At 41.4% G+C, this 23,027-nt stretch overlaps 1 protein-coding gene across 6 annotated transcripts in view; it reads right to left on the reverse strand.

The window, feature by feature from the left end:
• Positions 1 to 12,371: 12,371 nt before the first annotated feature.
• DCAF5 (DDB1 and CUL4 associated factor 5) overlaps positions 12,372 to 23,027 on the reverse strand; it is a 72,023-nt gene continuing 61,367 nt past the window's right edge. For all 6 annotated transcript variants that reach the window (XM_053944787.1, XM_053944791.1, XM_053944790.1 and 3 more), the window contains exons 8-9: positions 20,799 to 20,926; positions 12,372 to 14,259 (exon numbers count right to left, since the gene is read on the reverse strand). In XM_053944787.1, coding sequence (XP_053800762.1) covers positions 12,451 to 14,259; positions 20,799 to 20,926 — 1,937 coding nt within the window. In that variant the 3' untranslated portion in view covers positions 12,372 to 12,450. The remainder of the gene's footprint in view (positions 14,260 to 20,798; positions 20,927 to 23,027) is intronic.

Consider the following 23,027-nt stretch of genomic DNA (forward strand, 5'->3'; position numbering starts at 1 on the left):
GACAGCAAATTTAGTCCCTGAATGAAATATTGCTTAGCACTGGTGGAATGTTACTACACAGCAGTGGGGTGTAAATAGATCTAGATCATCAGACAGGAATTTTTCTAAAGCTATAAAACTTGAAATAAACAGAGAACTGGGGGCAGGCTGGGTCAGTTCCCCAGGGCTGGGGACTAGTAAGGAAGAGCCCCCCTGTTTGGGAAGGGGGTGCTGAGCCTGTCTGCTGGCGATGTGCTCTGAGCACACATGGAGCTGGAGCCAGTCTGCACAGCTGAGGACACCAGCCCTGCAGGTAAGCTGGGCAGCCCCAGTCCTGCACATACTTTACAGACTTGCAGGGGCTCTTCACAAGGAATAAAGGTAGAGATCTCTAGGAGATCTAGGAGATTTGATGTTTTTTGACCATGTCCCCTGTAGAGAAGTGAGGAGAGGAGCTGTGACCACATTTGTTGCCCGGAGTCCACTTCCATGCGTGCAGCCCTGCATTGCTTCTCCACAAACCCGCTCCTAAAGACACCAGGCCCAACCCTCAGCCAGTGATGATTTATTTCCTGAGAGTCTGTGTGCTCCAGCCTGAGCGCAGAGCCCACTGCTCCCAGCTGGCCGTGGCAGATGGCACTGTGGCACACAGGCTGCAGAGTGCCTGGGGTGAAAGGGTCACACTTGCTCGAATGCCAGTGCAGGTGTTGGGGATGAGAGCCCCAATCCTGCCCGCCCAAAGGACAGAGGGGACCATCACTGCTCATCCAGCACTGAGCACAGGATGTGCACCCACCCTGCTACCAATTCATCATGCTGGTGGTCCAACCCTCTCCCCTTTCCTATTACCACAGCTGCAAAAAAGCACAAGCAGCAGCTTCTCAGCAGGCCTCAGCCAGGCCCCCCAATGGGGGAGTCATGAACCATCCTGGCCAGCTACCTGTGACCACTGTGGTCCAAGACCTACCATGCTGCAGTTGGGATGTCTGAGACAGGAGGAAGACAGAGCGCAGCTGGGCTGTGCAGGAGCAGACGTTTCCCATCTGGCGGAGCCGGCAGCCCGTAGGCGGGGGGATAGCACTGTGGTTACACAGATACACTACGTCCAATCAGCGGTTCATACATAATTCAGGACGTATGTGATGACATGCTTTAAGTCCTGTAGAAGAATCCAAGATATGTGTGAGACTACCAAGCACTTGCTTTGATGAGTTATACCAGCTGGCTGCCTTGGTGGCATCCTCGTGTTCAGCACTAGCCATATCCCCCTGTCCAGCATCACTCCTCTGCCATGGTGATTTTCCATGGCTAGGAACAAGCTGGATGGAACAAGGTTAGGAAATTATAATCATCAATATCCTCTAAAAATGATTTATTTGAGAAGCTGAATAATTTGATCAGATGCTTCTATCTTGTACCAACTGCCCAGGGCCAAGCACACTGCTTTCTTCACCAGCAGGACATTGTCTTGCTAATATTACAGGAGTTACAAAAGGATGAATGAGTGATACCTATAATTTGATTCCATTTCCTGCATGGAAAAAGCATAATTAGATTTATTTAAGAAAATAAGAACAACTGAGATAATATTCATCACAAAGCAGTCCACTGGCAACTCCTACAAAGCAAAAGAGAAGAAGCCAAGCCCCAGAGTCAACTCTCTGAGTTAGAGTAATAACATTTCTCCAGGAACATTCATACATCTTTCACTAATGCTAATTCAGCCTCTTCCTCTATTTATGCAATGATGAATTCCCTGACTGAATAAATCAGCTTCCCCATCATACTTTTCACGAGAAGAGAACTTAAATCAATTCATTTTGTTGAAGGTAATCAAGAACCACCTTAAGCAAAATCCAAGTGTTTGGAGCAAAATCCTCAAGCTGCTGCTACTTTTCACAGATAAGAAACCTAGTGAACAACAGCATGACTGTTTAGTGAATTAGTTTATTAATTCTCAAAGAGTTCAAATGCCACCACGTAAGTACATGAGAACAGACTGTGAAGCCAAAATATCTGTATATCCCATCCTTCCTTACTCTTGCCATACAGAACCCTCATGCCTGTTTTACAAAGAACTGTTTATGTTCATGGACTTGAAAACACAAACAATCGAGCTAACAAGAAATGGTCTTAGCACATTGCTCTGAGCAGCTCCTCAGAGAAGGACACAATGATGTTATGATCACATTTGCCCTGATCCTGGGCTCTTTCCCATCTCCTTGTCTGGGCATTTAGCATTGGTGAGGCTTTTGCTGCTGCCCAGCACGGTGCTGCTGGCATGAATGGCTCCAGCTGCCTGCTCAGCAGAGCACGGGCTGAGCAGCACAAGGGGTGGGGAACAGTGGAGAGAAACTGCAAAGAGAAGAATCACAACCTGCCTTAGCAAAGAGCTAAGGGCTGAAAGGGACTTTTGTCTTTGTACACAAGGTAAATAAGGCTTTCACTTTATTAAAAAGCAGGAAACTGGACCAGTCAGCTGCAGTACTTTAGGAATGACACATGTGGGCTTAATGTAGCTTCTGAAGGATGCATGCAGAGTAGTTATCTGAGAAAAAAAAAAAACATTTGAAATGCTTTTTCAGGAGTTTCTCAGCTTGCCTCTCCAGTACATCAGGTAGCTGCAGGTTTACCTCTGCAGAGCAGTATGCACTGCACCATTAACTTCCAGAAGGAAGTGGGGCTGTCCAGTACAAGATTACAGGGACAAATGTCTGTGCTGCTCACGTGTCAGTGGAGCACCTGCAGAAGTGTTGGCATCACGCAGCCACCCAGGCACGGTGCTGTGGGAAAGGTGCTCCCTCTGTGAGAAGTCCCCAGCTCTGACTTGCGCTGCACCAGACAAGGCGATTAACAGATAGCTGAAACACACGGAGGGTGGAAACTGCTTGGAGTCTGGTTTCACCTCATTATCCTAAAAGATGTTAGAAAAAGGTAACATTGACTTGTCTTTTTTATATCCCTCAACCATACAAATCCCTGCTTTTCTGCCTGTTTTTTTCCCATACCCAAGCTGCCCAGGTTTATCAAGGCCTGATCTGGGGCCTGATCTGGCTGCTTGGCTGCTGAGCCATGTTGTTCTCGCTGACTATCTTTTCTGATTGTAATACAGACTGCAAAGGACACAGTTACCCTTGTGCATGTTGCCCAGCCATTAATAAAGACATTGATAGATGTATCAATACCCATTTGAGGCCCTGCTGTCCACTAAAAGTGTCACTAATGATTTGCTGCTTGGGGTTAATGTTGATTAATGATGAATGCACTGAATGTGGATTGCTCTGGTTTAATAGACAATGCTTGGGCCCTAGGACACTGAAAACACTTCTCCAGTGGCCCAAGTATTATTGCAACTTCTACATTTATCAGCTGAGCTTGAAAATATGCTTAGTCAACACTATCCATTTTCTACACCATTCCCTATCAGTTTGCACTATTTAATTAGCCATGATGATATTTTCTTGCTTCTCTTTTAATGCTTGCCTCATGTCAAATCTTCATTCTGTTGGCACTGAAAGCAAGCCAGTGGGACTGGAATTAGGTCATCCTGTTTCCATGGCTGCTTCCCAGACCCCCAGAGCTTTCCTGAGCAGCAAGGTTTGTTAACACCCCCCACACTATATTAGCAGTTCAGAGGTCTCTCTGTGTGGTTAGCTGAAAACTCCCGAGTGCAAATTATCCATTCCTGTTGGTTTGAAGGAACAGGAGCCACAGCTGCTCACTGGCTTTCCTGGGGCAGGGCAGCTCACCTCAGGGTTCTGCCCACCCTGTGCACTGCAGACAAACTGCACTTTCAGCTCTTGGGAAAACAGCAGGTTCCTTCTGATCTGAATTTGACCAAACAGTCTTACTTGCCCTGTACTTTTTTTTTTTTTTTTTTTCCTCTCCTTAGGATGATTGTTTCCCTCATTGCTCGCCCATATTTCCTCATTTCTAATTATTATTTATTGCAGTGAACGTCCCCTTTTCACTGTTTGCTAATTGTAAATACCTACTTTATTATTGCATTTACTGCCCCTGAACCCAAGTTCATTTGCAAACCACCAGTACCCAGCTGTCTCAGTGTGGTATTTAGACTTTCCAGGATAACATCCTAAAACCATTTTTAATCAGGGCTGGGTGGAAGGAAGGCACAGCTACCGAGGCCGCTCCATTATATGCTGCTATCAGCAGTAGTGAAATGGGCTGTTCGCATCCCGATATCACAAGCAAAGATGCCATAACAAGTGGGATTGGTGAGGGAGGGAACCGAATCCTGGGAACTCCCTGCCCCCCCCTTCCCAGTGAATCATTCCTCCACAGGGCAACGTTTTGTGGGTGAGTTACCAGGTACTGTGGCCAGCAGGGTGAGGGAGGGGATTCTCCCCCTCTACCCTGCTCTGCTCTGGTGAGACCCCACCTGCAGTGCTGCATCCAGCTCTGGGGTTCTGAGCATAAGGACATCAACCTGCAGGAGTGAGTCCAGAGGAGTGCCACAAAGATGATCAGAGAGTTGGAGGACCTCTCCTATGAGGAAAGGCTGAAACTCTCAGAGTTAGGGTTGTTCAGTCTGGAGAAGTCTCTGCGGAGACTTTATTGCAGCTTCCCAGAAACTAAAGGGGGATACAGGAAATGTGAAGAGGGACTTTTTACAAGGGTATGTAGTGATAGGACAAGGGGTAATGGCTTTCAACTGAAAGAAGGTAAGTTGGATTAGATATTACAAAGAAATTCTTTACTGTGAGGGTAGTGACGGAAGTGGAACAGGTTGCCCAGAGAATTTGTGGGTGCCTCATCCCAGGAAATGTTCAAGGCCAGGTTGGTTTGAGCAGCCTGGTCTGGTAGAAGGTGTTCCTGGCCATGGCAGGGTGGTTGGGACGAAATGATCTTTAAAGTCCCTTCCAGCCCATACCATGCTGTGATTCTAAGAGCTCCCTCACTAGCCACTGATGACAGAAGGAGTCATAGCACCCCTCTTTGAGCCTGACTACCACCAAACACTCCTGCTGCTCCTTTTGGGGCTTTCTTTGTGAGTCAACAAGCACAAACCTGTCAGCTTTCCATGGGCTGTGGAAGTTGAACTGGTTTGCGTAGGAAGCTGAGCAGTGCAGGACTGCCTGCCTCTGTCCTGGAGGTTTTCCCTCTGCAGCAGTTTCATAGTAGCAGATCTCAGCTGCTTATGCAACCGTCCGCTTCCTTTTTACTCAGAGTTTACAGTTTAAAATATTTGGGGATTTTTTGTTTGGTTGGTTTGTCTGGATTTTTTCTTTCCCAGCTGTAGACAAATCCTTCCCTTTAGGCAGTATAATTGTATAGTATGATCAGCTGAGTATTTAATTTGGTTTAAACTTCAGAAATATAATCAGCTAAGCAATACACTGACTTTAAGTTCTGAAATAATTTTCATCTGGCAAGAGTTAGATTAGAGTAGGCTTACCCTTGGGCTGGAAACAAACACTGGCTTTGGAGACTATAGCATAAATTGGAGAAACATCAAAGGTATTTCAGGCCCAGCCATAGGAGACGTCATGATGTGTCACTCAGACTGAGACCTTCCCATGTTTTTGCAGATTTTCAACTTCAGAGCATAGATTAAGGAGCCATTTTTCCTGCTGTCTGCTGCAATTTGTGTGTGTCTAACAAGATGGTCTACTGTCCCAGCATGTTCATTAACTGTTGGGAAGATGGGTCACAAATGATCTGTACCTTTTGCATCTGTGTCATTAGTGGAGGTTATTAGTGGAGGGCAGGAAAACAAAGGGGAGATGAAAGGTGAAGAGCCCTTGTGTTGGATGACACACTGCAAAAGTTTTGACTTTAAAAGTATGTGTAAGTAAATAAAAATCTCCATCTAAGGCTGTAAATTGCCTCAGATAGATTATCGTTCAGCCATTCAGGAATTCAAAACATTGCTACAGACTTTCCCAGGTCAAAAATAAATCTTCCACATCATCAGAAACATGTATGAGCTAAAAAAAGCTTATTTATGGAAAGATTAGAGATCTGCCCTGTCAGACAGACTGAAGCACCCTCAGTCCCAGAATTAAAGGAGATGCAGGACTTCTGCTGTTGTCATCCCTGCATACAGATAAGTGCACTGCACTGCAGAGTTGGGGTGTGTGTAATACAAACGTTGGGAACAGGGGGCTTATAACCAGCTTTAAACATGTACATCCTTTTATTCCAAGATAGTTGGAGCTCAGACCATCTTTCCTTTCTCTCCATCCAAAGCTTAGATATGTGGGAAACAGGCTTTGCTTATGCTTTGGAGAAAATTGTATTCAAGGATATAATTCCAAGCCAGGAAATGCCAGTTCTGGCCATAATATACTGGAAGTGTCACTGAAGCAAAGCTATGAAGTTTCATTTTTCCTTTCTAGCTACCCAACACTGGAAGTCTTTCTAGGTCCTAGAGACAAAAAAAAATGTACAAGACTCCTGGAGGAGATGTAGAAATCTCTGGAAGGGAAAGAGTAAGTCAGAGGAGGCTCATGTCTTGTACTCCTCTGTTCCTCCTGCAAGAATGCATTTATTTTCCTCATTTTAATAGGCTGCATAAAGATCACCCTGAAATGTAGCCCCAGACCTTCCCTCCAAGATCCAAAGGCAGACATCAACTAAGGTCCTTAGAGGAAAACACTTTGGGTTTTCTTCAGCACATTGCAGGCAATATGAATCTAAACCAGACAACTGCAGAAAAAACAAGACAGAATCAGCTGGTCAGAGCCTGGGGTAGCCTTGCTGCTGACATGGAGTAGCCACGCTGGCTGCCCATGGAAGAGTGACCTTGACTGGGCAACAATGTGTGGCAGGCCTGCCAAGAGAGCAATGAGAGGCCTGGCTGTGGCTTTTTGGCTTCTTCAGATCAGTGGGTTTGAGCTGTCAAGCTCAAGAGTGAGAAGTCAATTCTTTTAACTTATTGCTGAGGCATTTAGAAGTCACTCTTTGAAGCAGGCAATGAACTTCTATTCAAAATCAAATTGGGTATGAGGGTCTTGTTAGTTTTGTTTTTAAATATATTTCAACTCCTTTCCTATTTCCTGACAGAATTCGGTTCTGAAGCTCATGCTGTTTCCCTTTCTGCCACACAGCCACATTTTAAAGAGTTCAAAATGTATCTCATGAGTACTTAACCTTAAATGCTGAACTAAACTCTTTGAAAATATGCGTTAGGCTTTCCTTGAAGCAACTTGTGTTTCAGTCTTTGTTCTGGAAGCAGGATACTGACATGTAAGACCTTCCCAAAGATCATGTGGTTTGACCATTTAGGAATGGCCAGAAGGTGAGCCCTGGAGGTACCTAGGAGCTGTTAATGCTGCTAATAAGAAGCTGTGGTTTGTGAAGTAAAATACAGTCCTGGGACTACATTACACATGGAAACCTGCAACTCCTGTAGCATCCAATTGCAAAAGTACTAGACATAGCCAGAGGCATCATCCGGCTGCGATGGACCTGCTCCCCCTTCAAATGTTCAAATACAGGCATTTTTTTGCGTGCTTATAGGAGCATTTTTACTCATTTGCACCACATAGCTCCAAGCAGCCAGAGTGCAAACGGCATCTTCAGCAAAGGCACAACTCCGATCAGCTCTGAAAGCTGCAACAGTGCCAACCTACATCTGCAAAGCAATGCCAGAGCTGCTGCTGAGACCATGCAAGACGAGAACTTAATGGGGAAATATCTCTGAGACAGAGAAGCTGAGCTTGCTTAGCCATATCCCAGAACAAATAGCTCACTGACTTGGCCAGTCAGCTCGGGAGGTAGGTATTATGTGTCTACAACAAAATAATAATATATAAAAAAATCATACCCACACCACCCAATTTGGAAAGGACCATTCTCCCACATTCAAGACAATGGTAAGCATACAAAGCTGTGTCAGCATCTCCATCTGCTCTCTGGAACAGAGATCACACAAGGTGGAGAAGGGAGAAAAGGTCCTCCAGCATTTTCTCACCAAACCATAAACCAGCAGGGGTGGGCTCAAGGCTCTGCTCCAGGTATCTGTGAAAGGAACTGTTTCTATTTCCTTTTCCCTTTGCATTTCATACAAAAGATGAACAAACTTCATCCTGAATAATGCAGTAGGCTGATGCTTTGGATGCTCAAATAAAAGGTAGGAGGCCCAAGTTCAAGTCCTTGACTTCAACCAGGCGAAGTAGAAGCATCAAATTCAAATTATTTCCTCTGATCATAGAACACACTGATGTCTAGGATTTCTCTGCTTTTCATCTGCACAACCACTGAAGAAAACTTTGGCAAACTTGGAGCCTCCCATAACCAGTGGGATATTGGTTTGGGTTTTTTTATTGAGGGAGGGGTGGTGGGGGTGTTGTGGTTTTTTTTTTTTTTATCTTTTTTTCCTCCTAGAGAATTGCCATTTTCTCAGATGTTTGAAACAGAATTCTTGTTAATAAGAGTAGAGCACTAGCTGGACTAATTAGTGCATCCTGACACAGCTGCAGGAATGTGCTGATGTGTTTTATAAATTATGTATGTGCTAGGATTAGTTTATTGAAGAATTCCTGAAAAACTATGTGCATGTGCACATAGTAATTCAGCTGTTGCAGCCATTTGCATTTCTCTGGTACTCTCAAGATCCTGCAGCACAGCCCTAGAGTTTCCCAGGTCTGACAAAGACACACAGACAATCTGAGTGGCTTAAAATGAGAGAAAGCATCAGGTGTACAGGGTATCTCTGCCAGTACCAGTGCCTGTAAAAAGGAGATGAAAACTCACTAATGCAGAGCATTTTAACTCAATGGGGTAATAACAACAATCTGGTCTTACTCTCTTCCACAAACAGCAAAATAAATTAACTGCAAACAAAAGCAGCCCAAGACTTCAGTAATATCAGGCCACATCAGCTTGTGATGGCCACAATGAGCAAGAGACCTCTATGTGTTCATAGGAGGATGTGACAATGCAGGCAAGTACAAGACCTCAGAAGTGGACCTAATCACATTTATCTTCTATATATGTTTCAGGAATAGTAATTTCCCAGCTACCAAGTGACATAGGTTATAAGCAGAGATTAGGATCGGGTTTCCGTTATTTATCCTATTATGAAACTTAGCAGGAAAAAATCCACTGCAAATTTTGGAGAAAACGTTCTGAAATAAGTTGTCCTTCCCATTTATTACTCCAGCCAAAACAGGCTGGATTTCAGAATTTTCTGCAAGTAATTGGTAAAAACCTATGCTCTTGCCTTCTCGAAGCAGCTATGTCTTTCTGCTCATGCTTAGTCTGTGAGAGCTTCTTCTAAACAGCAAAGTGTCATCTCCATTGAGCCACTCACCTTGGAGAAGACTCACCAGCTTTGGTAAAATGTTCACTGGAGAGCTGGAAAAACTTCAGATCAACTTTGGTTGATAGATCTCATATCCTCCGGCATCTCTACAAGCAAATAATATCCCAGGCCAGACAAGCCTCGCGCTTGCTCTTCAGAGGAAGAGTCAGCTTTGACTCTCTCTTTAAACAGAAAAAGCTGAATAAGCAAATACAGTCCGTGACCTTGTAGAAATATAAGAAAGAACTTCATTTAAAAAATCAGTATTTCTCTGTCTACCATATTCTGGGGAGATGTAAGGGAGGGTATTTCTTTCCCACTGATAAGGTTCTCTGGACATGAACTGTACAAGGTGGCCTAGCAAATTTCCTGCCATAACAAGCTGCATGGTAAGCAAATAGTGACTAACAGGGTAGTTCAATATTTACACAACCTTTTTGGTTTTAAGTACATGGCAGATTATTAGTAAAGGTAAAATATCTTCCGATAAATTAGTAAGATTTTCCACCAAACAGTTTACTCTTTCACCAGAAGTAGGGAGTGACAGTTCCAAGCACACAGCAAAACTCAGATGGAAACTGTGGGCACACAGCAGGACAAGCAATCCAGTGTAGGGGGGGGACAGCAAATACACAGGGTCAATGACATTGAAGCAACCTGCACAGAGCAACTCTTCTCAGTGGTGGCTACCAGAAAGGAACATGCTACTGCCTCCTGGCTTGCTTTTTTGGGGCTCTTTACCACATAATGGAGCTGCCTAATGCTGATAACGTTTTTTTATGTGAGGAGGTTAATGCACTGCTTCAGAAGCTGCAGTTCTTGTGTGCACTGAAATTTCCTGTGAACAAAAGGCTAAGGTTGCAGCTTGCCTTCCTCCTCCTGCCTGACAGAAACTAGAAATAACAAGACTGCAGACAGCATGGGAGCTTGTCTCTGGGGAAACCACAGCAATCCTTTAAGCCCAGAGCCTGTACAGGAGCAGGGAGGTTGGATTAGATGACCTCCAGTGGTCTCTTCCAACCTTACCGATTCTGTAACGCCAAGTCCAGGAGCTTTTATTCTGCTTTTTAAAACAAACAAAAGAAACAAAAAGTGAGACCACCAGGCATTTGGGAAAACACCAGGAAAAGATGACCATGTCAAAGAAGAGTAGAGATGCTCATTCACTAGAAGAGCATGAGATGAGAAAATTTTCCAATGTAAAGAACTTTTAAAACATAATGAAGTTTTGACTTGGCAACTTCAAGATCTTGGCTAAAACCCACAATTTACAATAAGATGTTTATACAACTAATGAAAACACTCCTATAGTGCTTTTTATAGGGATGTACAATATAGTAAGTACAGAACATTTTTTTCAGTAAGGTAACATTGTATCAGAGCTTGCTCTTATTGCCACTTTTGCCTGTGTTTGCAAACACCCCTTTGCCTTTCTCACCTAGAAAGGCAGACCCTGTGTGGGCAGACAGCTTATGGTAGACTACTCACAGTAGTTGTAAGACAATGTTTCAGGTCATGTTCTTCACTCTCCCTCCCACACCTACCTCTCACAGCATCCTTTCTGAAGTGCTCCTTCACTTTTATCCTGTTATAACAGGGCTTTTTCCTACTTTCCTAAGGTATCAGAGAACTGTGGATATGAAGTAATTATTCTGAGGCCACTGCTCTACAGCAATGTACTGCTAGAGTTGTATTGAAAGCAAAAATTTCCAATTCCTTAAAATAAACTAACCCTTCCTCTGTATTGGGCTTGAAATCCTTTGAAAATTAGTGGGGTCCAAAGAAGTCTCTTCCTCTGTTGCACATAGATGTAGATTTTGTGTCCTTTATAGATGGTTTGTTTTCCCTTCACACAGTGACTCCTCTTACCTTGTTGCTAGGGAAGCAAGAGCAATTCCACCAATTCCAGCAAGCCAGAACTGAGATGACTCACCAGATACTCCATTCAGCAGTGCCCTGGCATAAAACAACTCTGTCCAACACAGAGTACTCCAGTTCTTGGCAGCAAGAGCTGTGCTCTTGTGCAAGTTCTGATTGCCAGACTTGAAGACCCAGGCTCCCCACATGTGGGGATAGTTCTCTGAAGCTCTCCCTTACATGCAGAACTCTGCTGAATACATCCACTCATCTGCAATTTCAAATATTAGCAGCACAGTGGTGGAAAACCAACCCTGATCTGCAATCGCAACCAGTTTTGGGCTGCTAAAACTGCTAAAAAAGCATTTTTCAGACTTTACCAAATGTTGCTGTCAACATGAATCAGTTACATTATCCATACTTCAGCTATTTTCTGTTTGGCCTACTGCTTCCCAAAAGTAAGAACATGGGGGAAGGGTGGGCACAACCAAGATAAATACCAACACCCAGAACCAGAATAATAATAATAACAAAGAATGTCTATGTGTTAAGATCACAGAAAGGCATGTTTCAATGCCTTATTTTTAAAAGCCCTTGGTCAGAATGAGGTCTACAGCATAATACCTGCCTCTTGCCAACAATCATACTTCTATATAGTGATGACACTGTGTTATTCAGCTCTTTTCTTTAAAAAATCCCACAGAATTGAATGTCACCATGGGAACAGTCTAAAGTTGATTTTGGAAAGAGGCTCATTTCCTATAGCTTTTCTGTTGGCATAATGTCACTGAACTGTATCAGAAGTAAGTACTTTATGAAGTATCATCTCTGAAGATATCATCCAGTTCTGAAAATATCCTCCCTAATGGTTGCATTTCTTTACTTTCTGAAGCAGAATAAAGGGCCCAGAAACACTTCTTCCCTGTTTTCCTCAATAAGAAACACACCCTAATTGTGTGATCTAATTCCACCATTCTTCAGCCTGCAATATGTAGTGTCAATATGGAAAACTTCCTCTTCAGAAGAACAATTAAACTTTAAAGGAGTTATCCTAGTTGGCTGGCTGAACAAATGACACATGTGCACACAAGAATTATTCAGTCAACCATCTTAATAAGGATTTACTTTGAACAGAACCTTGTATGGGTACACTAGACTCAGTCTCATTAAGGAGCAAGTTGGATTTTTATACAGCATGAACCACTGGCAATCTAAAACAGACCCACTCAAGAATGGAATGGAGAATCAAAACGCAATGTTTCAGACCCAAGCTCTATGTGCCTTTAATACTTTCTTTTTCCTTTTCTTTCTGAGAGAGTGCACACTACGACAGACATTTGCATTTATCATGTTTTTAACTTCTTTTCTAAGGATGAACTCTCTGAATCTGCATCTTCCAACTCCGCTCTATGTCTTTTCAGTCCTCCAAGAGACTGAGTGCTCTCACTGCCCACAGGATGCAGGTCAGCAGAATCCTCTCTTGTGCTCACATTGTAGCTGTTGGAGTCCATTTCAGACAGGCAGCAGTCTCTGTGCAAGGTCACACCCACCTGTACAAGGTTGCCATTATCAGCATTTGAGTGCACCTGTAGTCCTTGCGTCACAGACTCCTGCTCTCCAAAACTCTGTCCATTGTTGAAGCATGAAGGGTGAAGATGCAAGTGGCCATTATTGTGGTTAACACAGGAGGGATCGAAGCTCCTCTCCTCACTGCCATCAGTCTGGTTTCTGGAGCAGTGACCTGACATGCTACAGATGGCAACAGCGGAGAATGGAGGGACCAGTGAGTGATGGCTTGGTGCTGGTTGACAGTTCTGACTATTTTTCTGTTCCACAAGTCCTGTGGTCTGAATGCAAGGTTCTTCGGTACAGCTATTGAGCCCTTTGCAGTTAGCTTTTCCATTGAGCTTTTTAGTCTCAAAAGAATGCTCTACACCTCCACTGCTCGTGTCTTCCAATGTGTTTTCTTGACCCTCCATCCGCCGCTGATTGTCACATTCATGAGCTTGACCATTACTAGAATTTTCTATCCCACCACATTCTTTTAAATTTTCTCTGTTGTGGTTTTCAGCAGAAAGAGCTGAGGAACCCTGAGGAACTACTGAACTTAAGTTCCTAGCATCTTCCTTAGTTAGCGAGCGTGTTACGCTGTGCCTTCCACTGGTTCCTGGTTTCCCTTCATCATTTTCTCCATCTCCTCTGGAGGGTTCACCATCTTTACTAGCTGAATATGATATGTAAGAATAATGGAGCCATTTGTAAGCTTTGTAAATCTTTCTCTCCACTGATTCACTGTCTGAACAAGGGGACGTCCGTTCTTTAAGCACTTCTTTGTTGGCCGAACTCCTTTCTGGTGAAGAAGCTGGAGAGGAAGAAAGATCATCTACTTTGATCTGGGGGTAATCATATATGTCCTCACCTATGTAAGGGGTTACATTCTCTGTGTTAGTGCTAGTCCTTTCCTCCTTTTGCACCTTCTGTCGGCGCCTCAGCGCATTGCGTTGCCTCATCGATGTGCGTCTTTCATTCAGCTCCTCTTCATCTTCTGTACTGCTGCTGCTGCTGGAGCTGCTGGATTCATTCTCCTCAGGACTCGGAGATGGTGGCCGTGGGAAAAGGTCTGTATCTAGTTCTGCCTCACAGGTATTGTCATCAGAGTCAGACTCATTGGAAAGGGCCAGGAGACGTTTGTCCTGATACTTTCTCAGTGCAGAGAGCCTCTGCTGACGGGAAGCCACGTCTTCTCTGGCTGAGGGAGATGCAGTTGATCTTAAGGCCCTTAAGTTATAGGCAGTTTCATCAGACTCTTCAGCCACATGTGGTGGGGAGTGATGCAAAGAGGTGGAGGACTCTGACTCGCTGTAAGCGGAGCGTTCACTAACTCCTGCGTGGAGCTGCAGGATTGTGCTCTCACTGAGGTCGCTGTCTGAATCAGAACTCCAGCCCTCGATCTCCCGGCGCACCAGAGAATCAAAAAAGGCCATCATCCGTGGATCTTCCTGGACTGATTGGTTGGCATAATCATGGGACAAACCACTACCACTGTTCAACACAAGACTGATGTACTCTTCATGAGTGTAGAGGCAACGTGAATCATCCTCAATTCTACCATCCAGGTCCCCTGTGCAGTCAGGCTGCTTGTAGGGACTCCAGATCTGTAACAGAAAATAAAAAAAAAACAAGCATATAGCTTTGAATTAATAAACTATTATAAGCATTTGAAATGGAACAGTAGCTCAAATACCCAGAATAGCTGCAGGTTGCAGATTGTTTTTATTATTTTTTACCCCTCAGTACCATACTTACAAGTATTACAGAGCTGTGGGATTTTTTTCTTCCCCTTCACAAATGTGTTTTTTCTGCATTTACTTCACCCATACAGAATGTAAAAGCTCTCACACTGAAAATTATCCATCATTTTGGTAATTCATTGTGTGATAATTTCTCCCAAATTGCAGGGCTCTATTTTTATGTAATAAGGAATGCTTACTCACTAACAGTAAGAATAGTTTGTTGCCTACAATACAGTCTTAGCACTAATGAAGGCACTCGTTTCCCAGGAAACTAGATTTGCTGGTGCTAGTGGTGTAGAGTAGCATTTCATCCAGCTACGCAGTCAATCCCACCTGATCAGCAGGCAGGGAGCTGAATGCATGGAGGTGAAAAGTAGAGCTTCACTACTCCCTTTAGAAAACAGTTACAAAGAAAAGAAATCTTCCAACATCCTCCGAGGACACAGCAGCAGTTTTAATAGGTAAAGTTGAAGAGTTTTACTGAAAGCTACTTTTCAAGTGTATTGATTTCATCACCAGCAACAGTCTTGACTATGCTGTCCATCTGTCCTTCAGTCAATTTTCCTGGTATGGAGAGGAAAAGGGGGAAAAAACAAGCTCTAAAAGAAGATCCACCAATATCCCTAAGAAATTGGTAATCCATAGCAAACATAATAGTTGGATGTCCTCACCCTTCTCAGATTTACTCACAGATTTGAGGGCAATATGATTATGACATTCTGTGGACAACCACTATCACTTTGCATCGGTGGTTAATGGAATGAACAATGCCTTACTGTAAGCAGAGCCAGAATGTATCTTATCTACAACAATGCCTTAATGTTCTGCTTATAAAAGATCTGATCTCAGCCATGCTTTGGTTTTATCATGCTAACAAGCTCAGGGGAAAAAATTCCATGCCAGCTCTCTATACCAGGTTGGACTTTTGGGATAGTATTTGGAAAAAAAAAATCTAATAATTTTCCCTACAGAAATTAATTAAGTTTTGTTCCAAACAGACAAAACTGTTAACAAAAAGTGTTTGCATGTATAAATGACATAATCAGCACTCATCTTACAAATGCCTAATTAACACACGCAAAATAACCTGATACTACCATGACAAGCAATATTGGAAAAGCCCACAAGAATGCCAATTACTCTGTATGCACTGGAATTTCCAATAGTGTACAAAAACCTTACACCTTTAATAATGGAAGCAAAATGAAATAAATTACCTTGCAACTACTTGTCCAGAACAGCCGGATTTAAGATGAACAAGTAAACTTTATTCTGGAAATCTCCCAAATTTGAAAACTTTTACTTTGCATTCTCTGTAATTTATGGTTAACAGAGCTTCCACATATGATCTGGCTAGACAGATAAAAGAAACACTATTCAAAAATTAAAGTGTTGCAGATACACTTTCTTCTACAGACAATCATCAAGCTGCCTTTCAGAGCAAACAGAAAGGAATTTTACATTGTGTTACATCAGATTGTTTCTAGGAAGATCTCAACATCAAGGTGTATTTTCTATTGGTACTTAATTACTTTTTTATCATTTGCAATACTTCACCAAATTGTCTCCCAGTGCAGTTCTTTAATATGACACTTGAATCCAGAATGAACACAGTTCTCTGTTGCTTGGATCCAGCACTGCACTTACCAGACACATAGCCCAAAGGACAAGCATCACGTTTGGATGAAGATAACAAAACCCAATCTAAGCCTACTATGTATAGAATTTCAGCAACCAAACTTAACCTTTTTGAACTATTCAAGAGAACAGAAAGAATCACTCTTCATCCTCAGTTTCTCAGGTTCCACTTCCTAAAGACAACATAGGAAAGAGCCTTCTCTCAGTGAATCCATGAGAGAGATGGTTGATTTGTGGATACATCACATTTTTTAATAGAAAAATAGAACTCTACTTGTTGAAAAGACTATTCTTGGGTTGCTGCCTTCTTGATGATTTATGTTCTCTCACAACCTCAGATCTTTTCCCTCTTTGTCCCACTACTGAGCATTTCAGCAAGCAGATCTGATCTTTTTTAGAAGCATGTAACTTCTTGTAAATGCTTCATACTGTGTGCTTAGACAGACAGCCTGGCATGCCTCTTCCTCAAATAATCTTAGCAGCGTTAGACTGACCATTAGGTTTCATAAAAGCCTTTTCTTATTTTTTAAGAAAGAGAATTATAAAATGCTTAGATCTGGTATGAACCAATATAAGTGGAGGAGAGATAGTCTGCTCCAAAGTCCCTGTGAGAAAGGTCTGTTTGTAAAGAAATTACTCTAAAAAGGTATGTAAAGTGTGCACAGAGATATTCTACATCCTTGGTAGCACTACCACATCTTTCTGCTCTCACTGCAAGCATCATAAAAAAAACAGAGCAGTATAAAATATTGAAAAACTAGCTACAAAGAGTCCACGGTGAGGCTTTTCCCTCCCCAGAGAGATTTCTTCACAGAGAAGTAAGTAATAAAGAGAAGTCAAGGGAATTCAGGACGAATACCTTGTTTGTACGGGATCAGCTGTCTCTGGAGCATGATATCCCTGCATTTTAGATATTTTGTTATGAGGGAGTGTGAAGGCCTGCCAGAGTCACAGAAAGAAATCAGACTAAGAATCTATCCTTGGCAGAACGGGGAAGTCTTTAAACTGGTATCAACTGATCCAGTGCTCTCTGTGGCATCTGAAATGGGCTTCTTTGTAAATGGAATGCCTTTGCCTGTTTCTCATCCTCTGACTGATATCATGTTGAGGAATAATGCGATCAAACTGGAGAAAATAAGTTGGCAAATCAACCCACTGAAGCAACAATATATCAAGAAGTTCTTTCTCTGTCAGAAGATTAAGGAGATGAATATTACTCACTGATGACCTGAGTACAGATATAAAAATAGGAACAATAACAGAAAATGGGAATAAAAAAACTGGTTCTCTACTTCAGTAGATATCTACTGACAGCATCTTTGAATTGCTTGTATTCCAGGGTGGCAAATTCCCAAATTTTGAAACAAAAAAGTAGTTATGCCTGTAGCGTGAGGATAATTAAAACCACTTAGATTATCTGATTAGGCAGAGGCAGATAGGCACAATGACATTAATCTGTCACCATAGCAACATGTGCAAATAGACTTTATTATCTCCAACACACTTATGATTTTTAAACAAATGGGACCCACAACACTTGTGTTCTGTTACACAATATTCCATTTTCAATACAAATACGATTTTTTTTCTGAAAATTGTTATATATTTCATCTATTTTCGTCTTTCCTGGAACTGTCTCCTAACTGCATAATTCTCCATGGCCCTCCTCTAAGCCCAACACAGCAGAGGTAATGCCACATTTATTTCTTCTGCAATGCAATCTCTTTTCCTGCCAGCACATCCCAATGTCTTGCACACTTAACTGAGGGGAAAGTGGTATTTTTCTGTTTAATATTGCTTCAGCCCTTGTGGTAAATGCTTGATGCAAATGATTATTTTAGTTTGCAGCTGCACTTTTTCATACAATTTTACTGAAGTTCAGTAAATGAAGGGCAATGAACAATTCATTTGGGTTGATGTGCCCACCACACACTGGAGTCGAGGCTCTGAATGTCTTCTGTTAATGAGATTGTTGGGTCTTATTTTTGGTCCTAGCAGAAGTCAAACCCTAAACCAATGAATTACTGAATTATATTCTTGAGGGTGCTTTACAACAAAATAAAACTACAGCAAAAAAAACATAACCACAGACATCAAAATCATTCTTGTGAATACTAGTCTTTTCTGTGGGGCTAGGCCTGAGATGAATTTGTATCTCATTTGCAATCAGCATAAAAATAGCAAATGTGTTGGCAGAAGCTCATGGAATTATTGAATGGCTTGATGGTGGTGCTATCAGTTCCTCCCTTCTTGAAGTACTAAATTTAGGCCAGCTACTCTAAAAATTAAGACCTCAGACAAACAACTACTTGATCCACATTTTTAACACATCGCCATGTCTCTACAATTGTTTCTACAATTGCAACCACAGGGACGTTATCTTCTGTGATTTAATTCCAGAAAGGGTTTCAGAAGACACTTGAGGGATAATAAAAAGGACACTTTTTAAGAAAGTGATTAAAACAAATAAACAAAAAGGAATAAAATAAGAAAATATTAAAAATTTAACTATGATTTTAATTTATGGTTCCTTCTCCTGTCATCTCAATTTCTCTGAGCAAGCACATCAAGCATTTATATAGGGGAAAGACAGCATGCAAAGGAAAGACTTGTGTTCCCAGCTGTTTTTAATGCAATAAATGGCCTCTCAGAACTGCTGGTGCTGTTTTTCCTGTTTTGCTCTTCTGCTAGTGGCAGTTACTAGTCTCCAATCTACCCACAGAAGTAGGTGGAATGAAGAAGAAACCACCTTTGGACAGTCACCTGCAAACTGCTGTGCACTGAAACAGCACCTTTAGAGAGTGAAGTCAGGCAGCTCAGACAAGACACGAGCACTGAAACAACCCGAGCCCCAAACAAGGCACATTACAAACTGAGACAAAAGGACATACAACAAAAGGGTAAGAAGTTCTGGCTGGCCAATAAACTTAATATATTAAACACCTTTCCCTTAATTTGTTTCTAGCTTGAAATGTCTGTGGAATTCAGTTCCTTCAAAGCAGCTGCACAAGTTCCACTGCACACACAGTGACACAACAGGAGTTCTCTTCTAAGGAAGTGCTCAAGCAGAGGTGTCTTTGAAAGAGTTACACAACCTGTGACTGCAACCTTAATCAAACTAACCTTTTAATCACAATCAGGCAAAAAAAAATGCCCTGCCAAAACCCTAGCAGAAGTACACAAAAGCAACACAGGGGATGTTTATACCAATGTTAATCCAACAGTCTAAGCACACTCATGCAGGAAGGATTCATAGGGTGAAGGGTCAGCAGATCTAGAATCCAAAAGGGAAAATTCAGGCTGCAGGAATCAAGTTCCCAAAGCAAAACAAAACAAAAAAAAAAAAAAAAAAAAAAAAAAAAAAAAAAAAAAAAAAAACAAACAAAAAAAAAACCAAACAAACAAAAAAAAAAACCAAAAAACCCACAAAAAAACCCCACAAAAAAAAAACAACAAAAAAACCAAAACAAAAACCAAAAAAAACCCCCAAAAAAACAACCAAAGAAACAAAAAAAACCCACAAAACACACCACCACCAAAACCACCAAAAAACCCCCAAACAAAATCCCAACAAAACTAAAAAACCAAACAAGAAAAACAAACAAACAAACAAAAAAATCACAACTCAAAAAAACCCAAAACCCCACGCCTCTGGCAAAACTGTTGTTAAACAGTGGCAGTTTGACTGCTTGGAAATTGAAAAATCAGTGAGCTACTAAGACTGTTCAATGCACTTTTGTACAAAGCCTGTATTTAATATATTTGTGATCAAACCTGTCAGGCAGGCAGCACAGATGAAGAGAAAAGAACTGAAATACCAGGGGAAGACAGAAGAGAAGGAAAGCTGAACTACAGTCAGAACCCAAATGCTGACAGTAGCTGTAATGCAAGCAATGCAGTGGGGCATTGAGCCATGGTCTCAGGATTTTGGGTCAGCTCTGGTCCATAAGTTGTACATCACTAAAACACTCCTTTGCAGGACAAGTTCATCCTATCAACTTGTACCTGACAAAATAATTCACAATATTCTAACATTATTTATAGCCCATGCAGGTAAGATTTCCATGAAGTAATTCAACAAATAGTTAGGATCAAAAGTAGTTCTTTTTATCTTACTTCAAAATTAAGTAATTATGGCTTTTTTCACACTGTTGATAGACCTAAATTATAGCAAAATATCTATGACAGCAGAATGCAAATCACATTAGTGCAGCATAATCCTTTGCCTTCCCAACCAAATAACAAAACTGGTTTTGCCTTGTTTCCACAATATTGACTGTCTTTCCTTAAGGAAAGAAAATTTCAGAACCTAACGAAGTTTCTTATCTTTTTCAGTTCCACAGAAAAAGGTAAAAAACTTCCTAAAAGTACAGCAAATTGTTAAAGGATTCAGAAAGATATTGTCAAGGTATTAAGAGTTCTTCCTCTGGAAGTCACAGAAAAGGTATGTTGAATTGATGCGATGCACAAATATGTACAAAAATTATAGAAGGCCTTCCGAGGCATTATTCAGCCAGGTCAGTCTAGGCTAAGGTTCAACAATACTTTTTGGAGATACTTTTATTACATTTTAGACCAGAATATCACAAGTTCTAGGAGATCACATTAGAACTGTAACCAAACTCACCCAAGCAAACAAGACAAAACATTTTATAAAACAATAAGAGACGACAGAATGGGTGTGGACCAGAATGATGCTGAGCAAAACAAAGCATTTCTTCCTGAAAGACTGAAAGAACACATTTTCTGATAACTAATCTTACCTTTATAATCTTTTCAACGCCAGAAGAACAGATCATGTAGGTGTGAGGATTAAACCGCACTTGGTTTACAATTGACCGATGACCTTTCAATACCATAAAAGCACCATTGACAACCCTGCCAATGCCACCTAGGGGAAAACAAGCACATGTGGACATGAATAATTAAATCTTCATATTACTTTCAGTCATAGTCATTTAAAGTCCTATTATATTTGACAATGCCTTTAAGCTTTATTTTGCAATATTTAAGGTCTGGGTTGGCTGCAGAATTCCAATTTTATGAGCAATGCCCCTATGAGAAGCCGCAAGTTTGATGAAAAGCATCCTTCCTGCAAATTAGGATTTTGAGGATTGCTTTGATTCATCTAAACAAACAATGAAGGTCTTTGACCTAATATGAGAAATATGCGAATGAGAACAACATACATAATGAAATCACCAGTGAAACCTAAGGCATGACACAGACAGCTTGTAAATCTGAAGCAGAGACAAATTAAGAGGTTGGCTTTTAACAGCAATACTATTTTTCAAATTTATTTTTTTAAATTAGCAATTTATTACTGTCACAATTGACTCTAGTCTGATAAATAGGAAGGACCTGAAATAACACATCTGAACAGTGGGTTATATCATTCTTTGTCACAAGGCAGTGAATTAGCCAAAGTGGAATGCTTTTGTGCTAGCGGTAAAACTCAAAACTGAAGCCAATTAACTTTTCTGCTTGGTCACTGACTTTTACTAGGTCTGTACACCAAAGCAAGAAACTATCACACAGTATTTTTTAATATTCATAGACTCACACAGTTAAAACAACAAATTTGTTAGACAGCACAGCTGTATATTTGAATAACCAAGTGTCCATCAACATGCTATGACTTAACATTTTCAGTGAAAGAAAACAAAACTTTTAAATGCCGGGAACTAAAAACTGACAATCACTTCAGATGAAAATCAACTTGTTATTTAAAACTTAATATGTTGCAAGTACACCTTACAGAAAATTAAAATAATTTCACTAGCTTCTCTGCTACTTACAGTCATCTTTACACTAAACAAACTTTATGTTCGTCCTGTTGAAAATGTTTGCTATTTTCCTTTGATCCCAACAGGAGCTATTTCAGCTGAAACAGTTGCTGGTTTAAGCCCTGTGTTGAACAACTTATGTTCTAAAACAGAGTAAGAGTTCTCCTGTAATTCACACTTCCTAAAGAAAAACTTGCTTTACCACTGAAGTGTAGCAAGATAGAAGGGGAAAGGGAAAAAATGAAAAAGAAAAAAAACATTCTCATATCACCTTCCATTTGTTAGGTTACACAAATGATGAAAACAACTGCAGTTAATGACCTTGTGTACAGCCCCTCTCCTCTTAGAAAGTGTTCTATCCCTTTCACTCATTATAACTGCACTCTGAAGAACTGACTGATGTTTAACATGGAGAACTAACCGTGAGAAGGATTTACAAACAAGGTGTCATCCAAGTCCTAAAAATCCAGAGACAGATTTTTTACTGCTCCTGGAAAGTGTTCTGCTTTGCACAATTTTTGCACACCAAACTGCTGTCTCATGGCAGTTTGGGATATATTTTTCTATACCTTGGGATAGAAAAATAAAGTTCCTGAGAAAGGGAAAAGTGATGGCAAGTAATTCCAGGGACCAAAATGCATGACGCACCACACTGAAACTGCACTGAGACTGAGTTACCTGCATCAAGTTCTCATATTTGGGTACATTTGCATTTTCTGTAAAGATTCAGAGATTTGTTCAGCCACTGGAGCAAGATTTCACCACTGTCAGCAAATTTGACTGAGAAGTAACTTACTGGAGAGCAAATTCATTAAATGCCAAAGTAAGCTCTTTTGATTTTCTTTTCCATTTTATGAGCTTCCTCATGTCCTTTCATTCTGCTCATCCTGCTAGACACTTATGGCTGATGGTAAATTGCTGGTAAACTGCCCTACTCCCACAGCATTCCTTCCTGACAAATCAGAGCTGTCAGTCCAATTGTACCTATCAAGCCAACAGTAGATGCTTACATCAAGACCAGATCTCTACACATCCTGACCTAGCAGACAAATATTCCAAGAAAGAGGGCCTTGGGAATGAAGAGAGAGTTCACTTAGTTAATGTTTCCAAGCCTGTAAGTGATGTCTAAAACAAGTTTTAACTATCCATGGACTGTAGCTGCGTGAATTCTGTACAAAACAAGAAATATACCCTACAAGTCACTAA

Source organism: Vidua chalybeata, chromosome 6 (assembly GCF_026979565.1).
Source record: "Vidua chalybeata isolate OUT-0048 chromosome 6, bVidCha1 merged haplotype, whole genome shotgun sequence".
In the NCBI taxonomy this organism is placed as follows: Eukaryota; Metazoa; Chordata; class Aves; order Passeriformes; family Viduidae; genus Vidua; species Vidua chalybeata.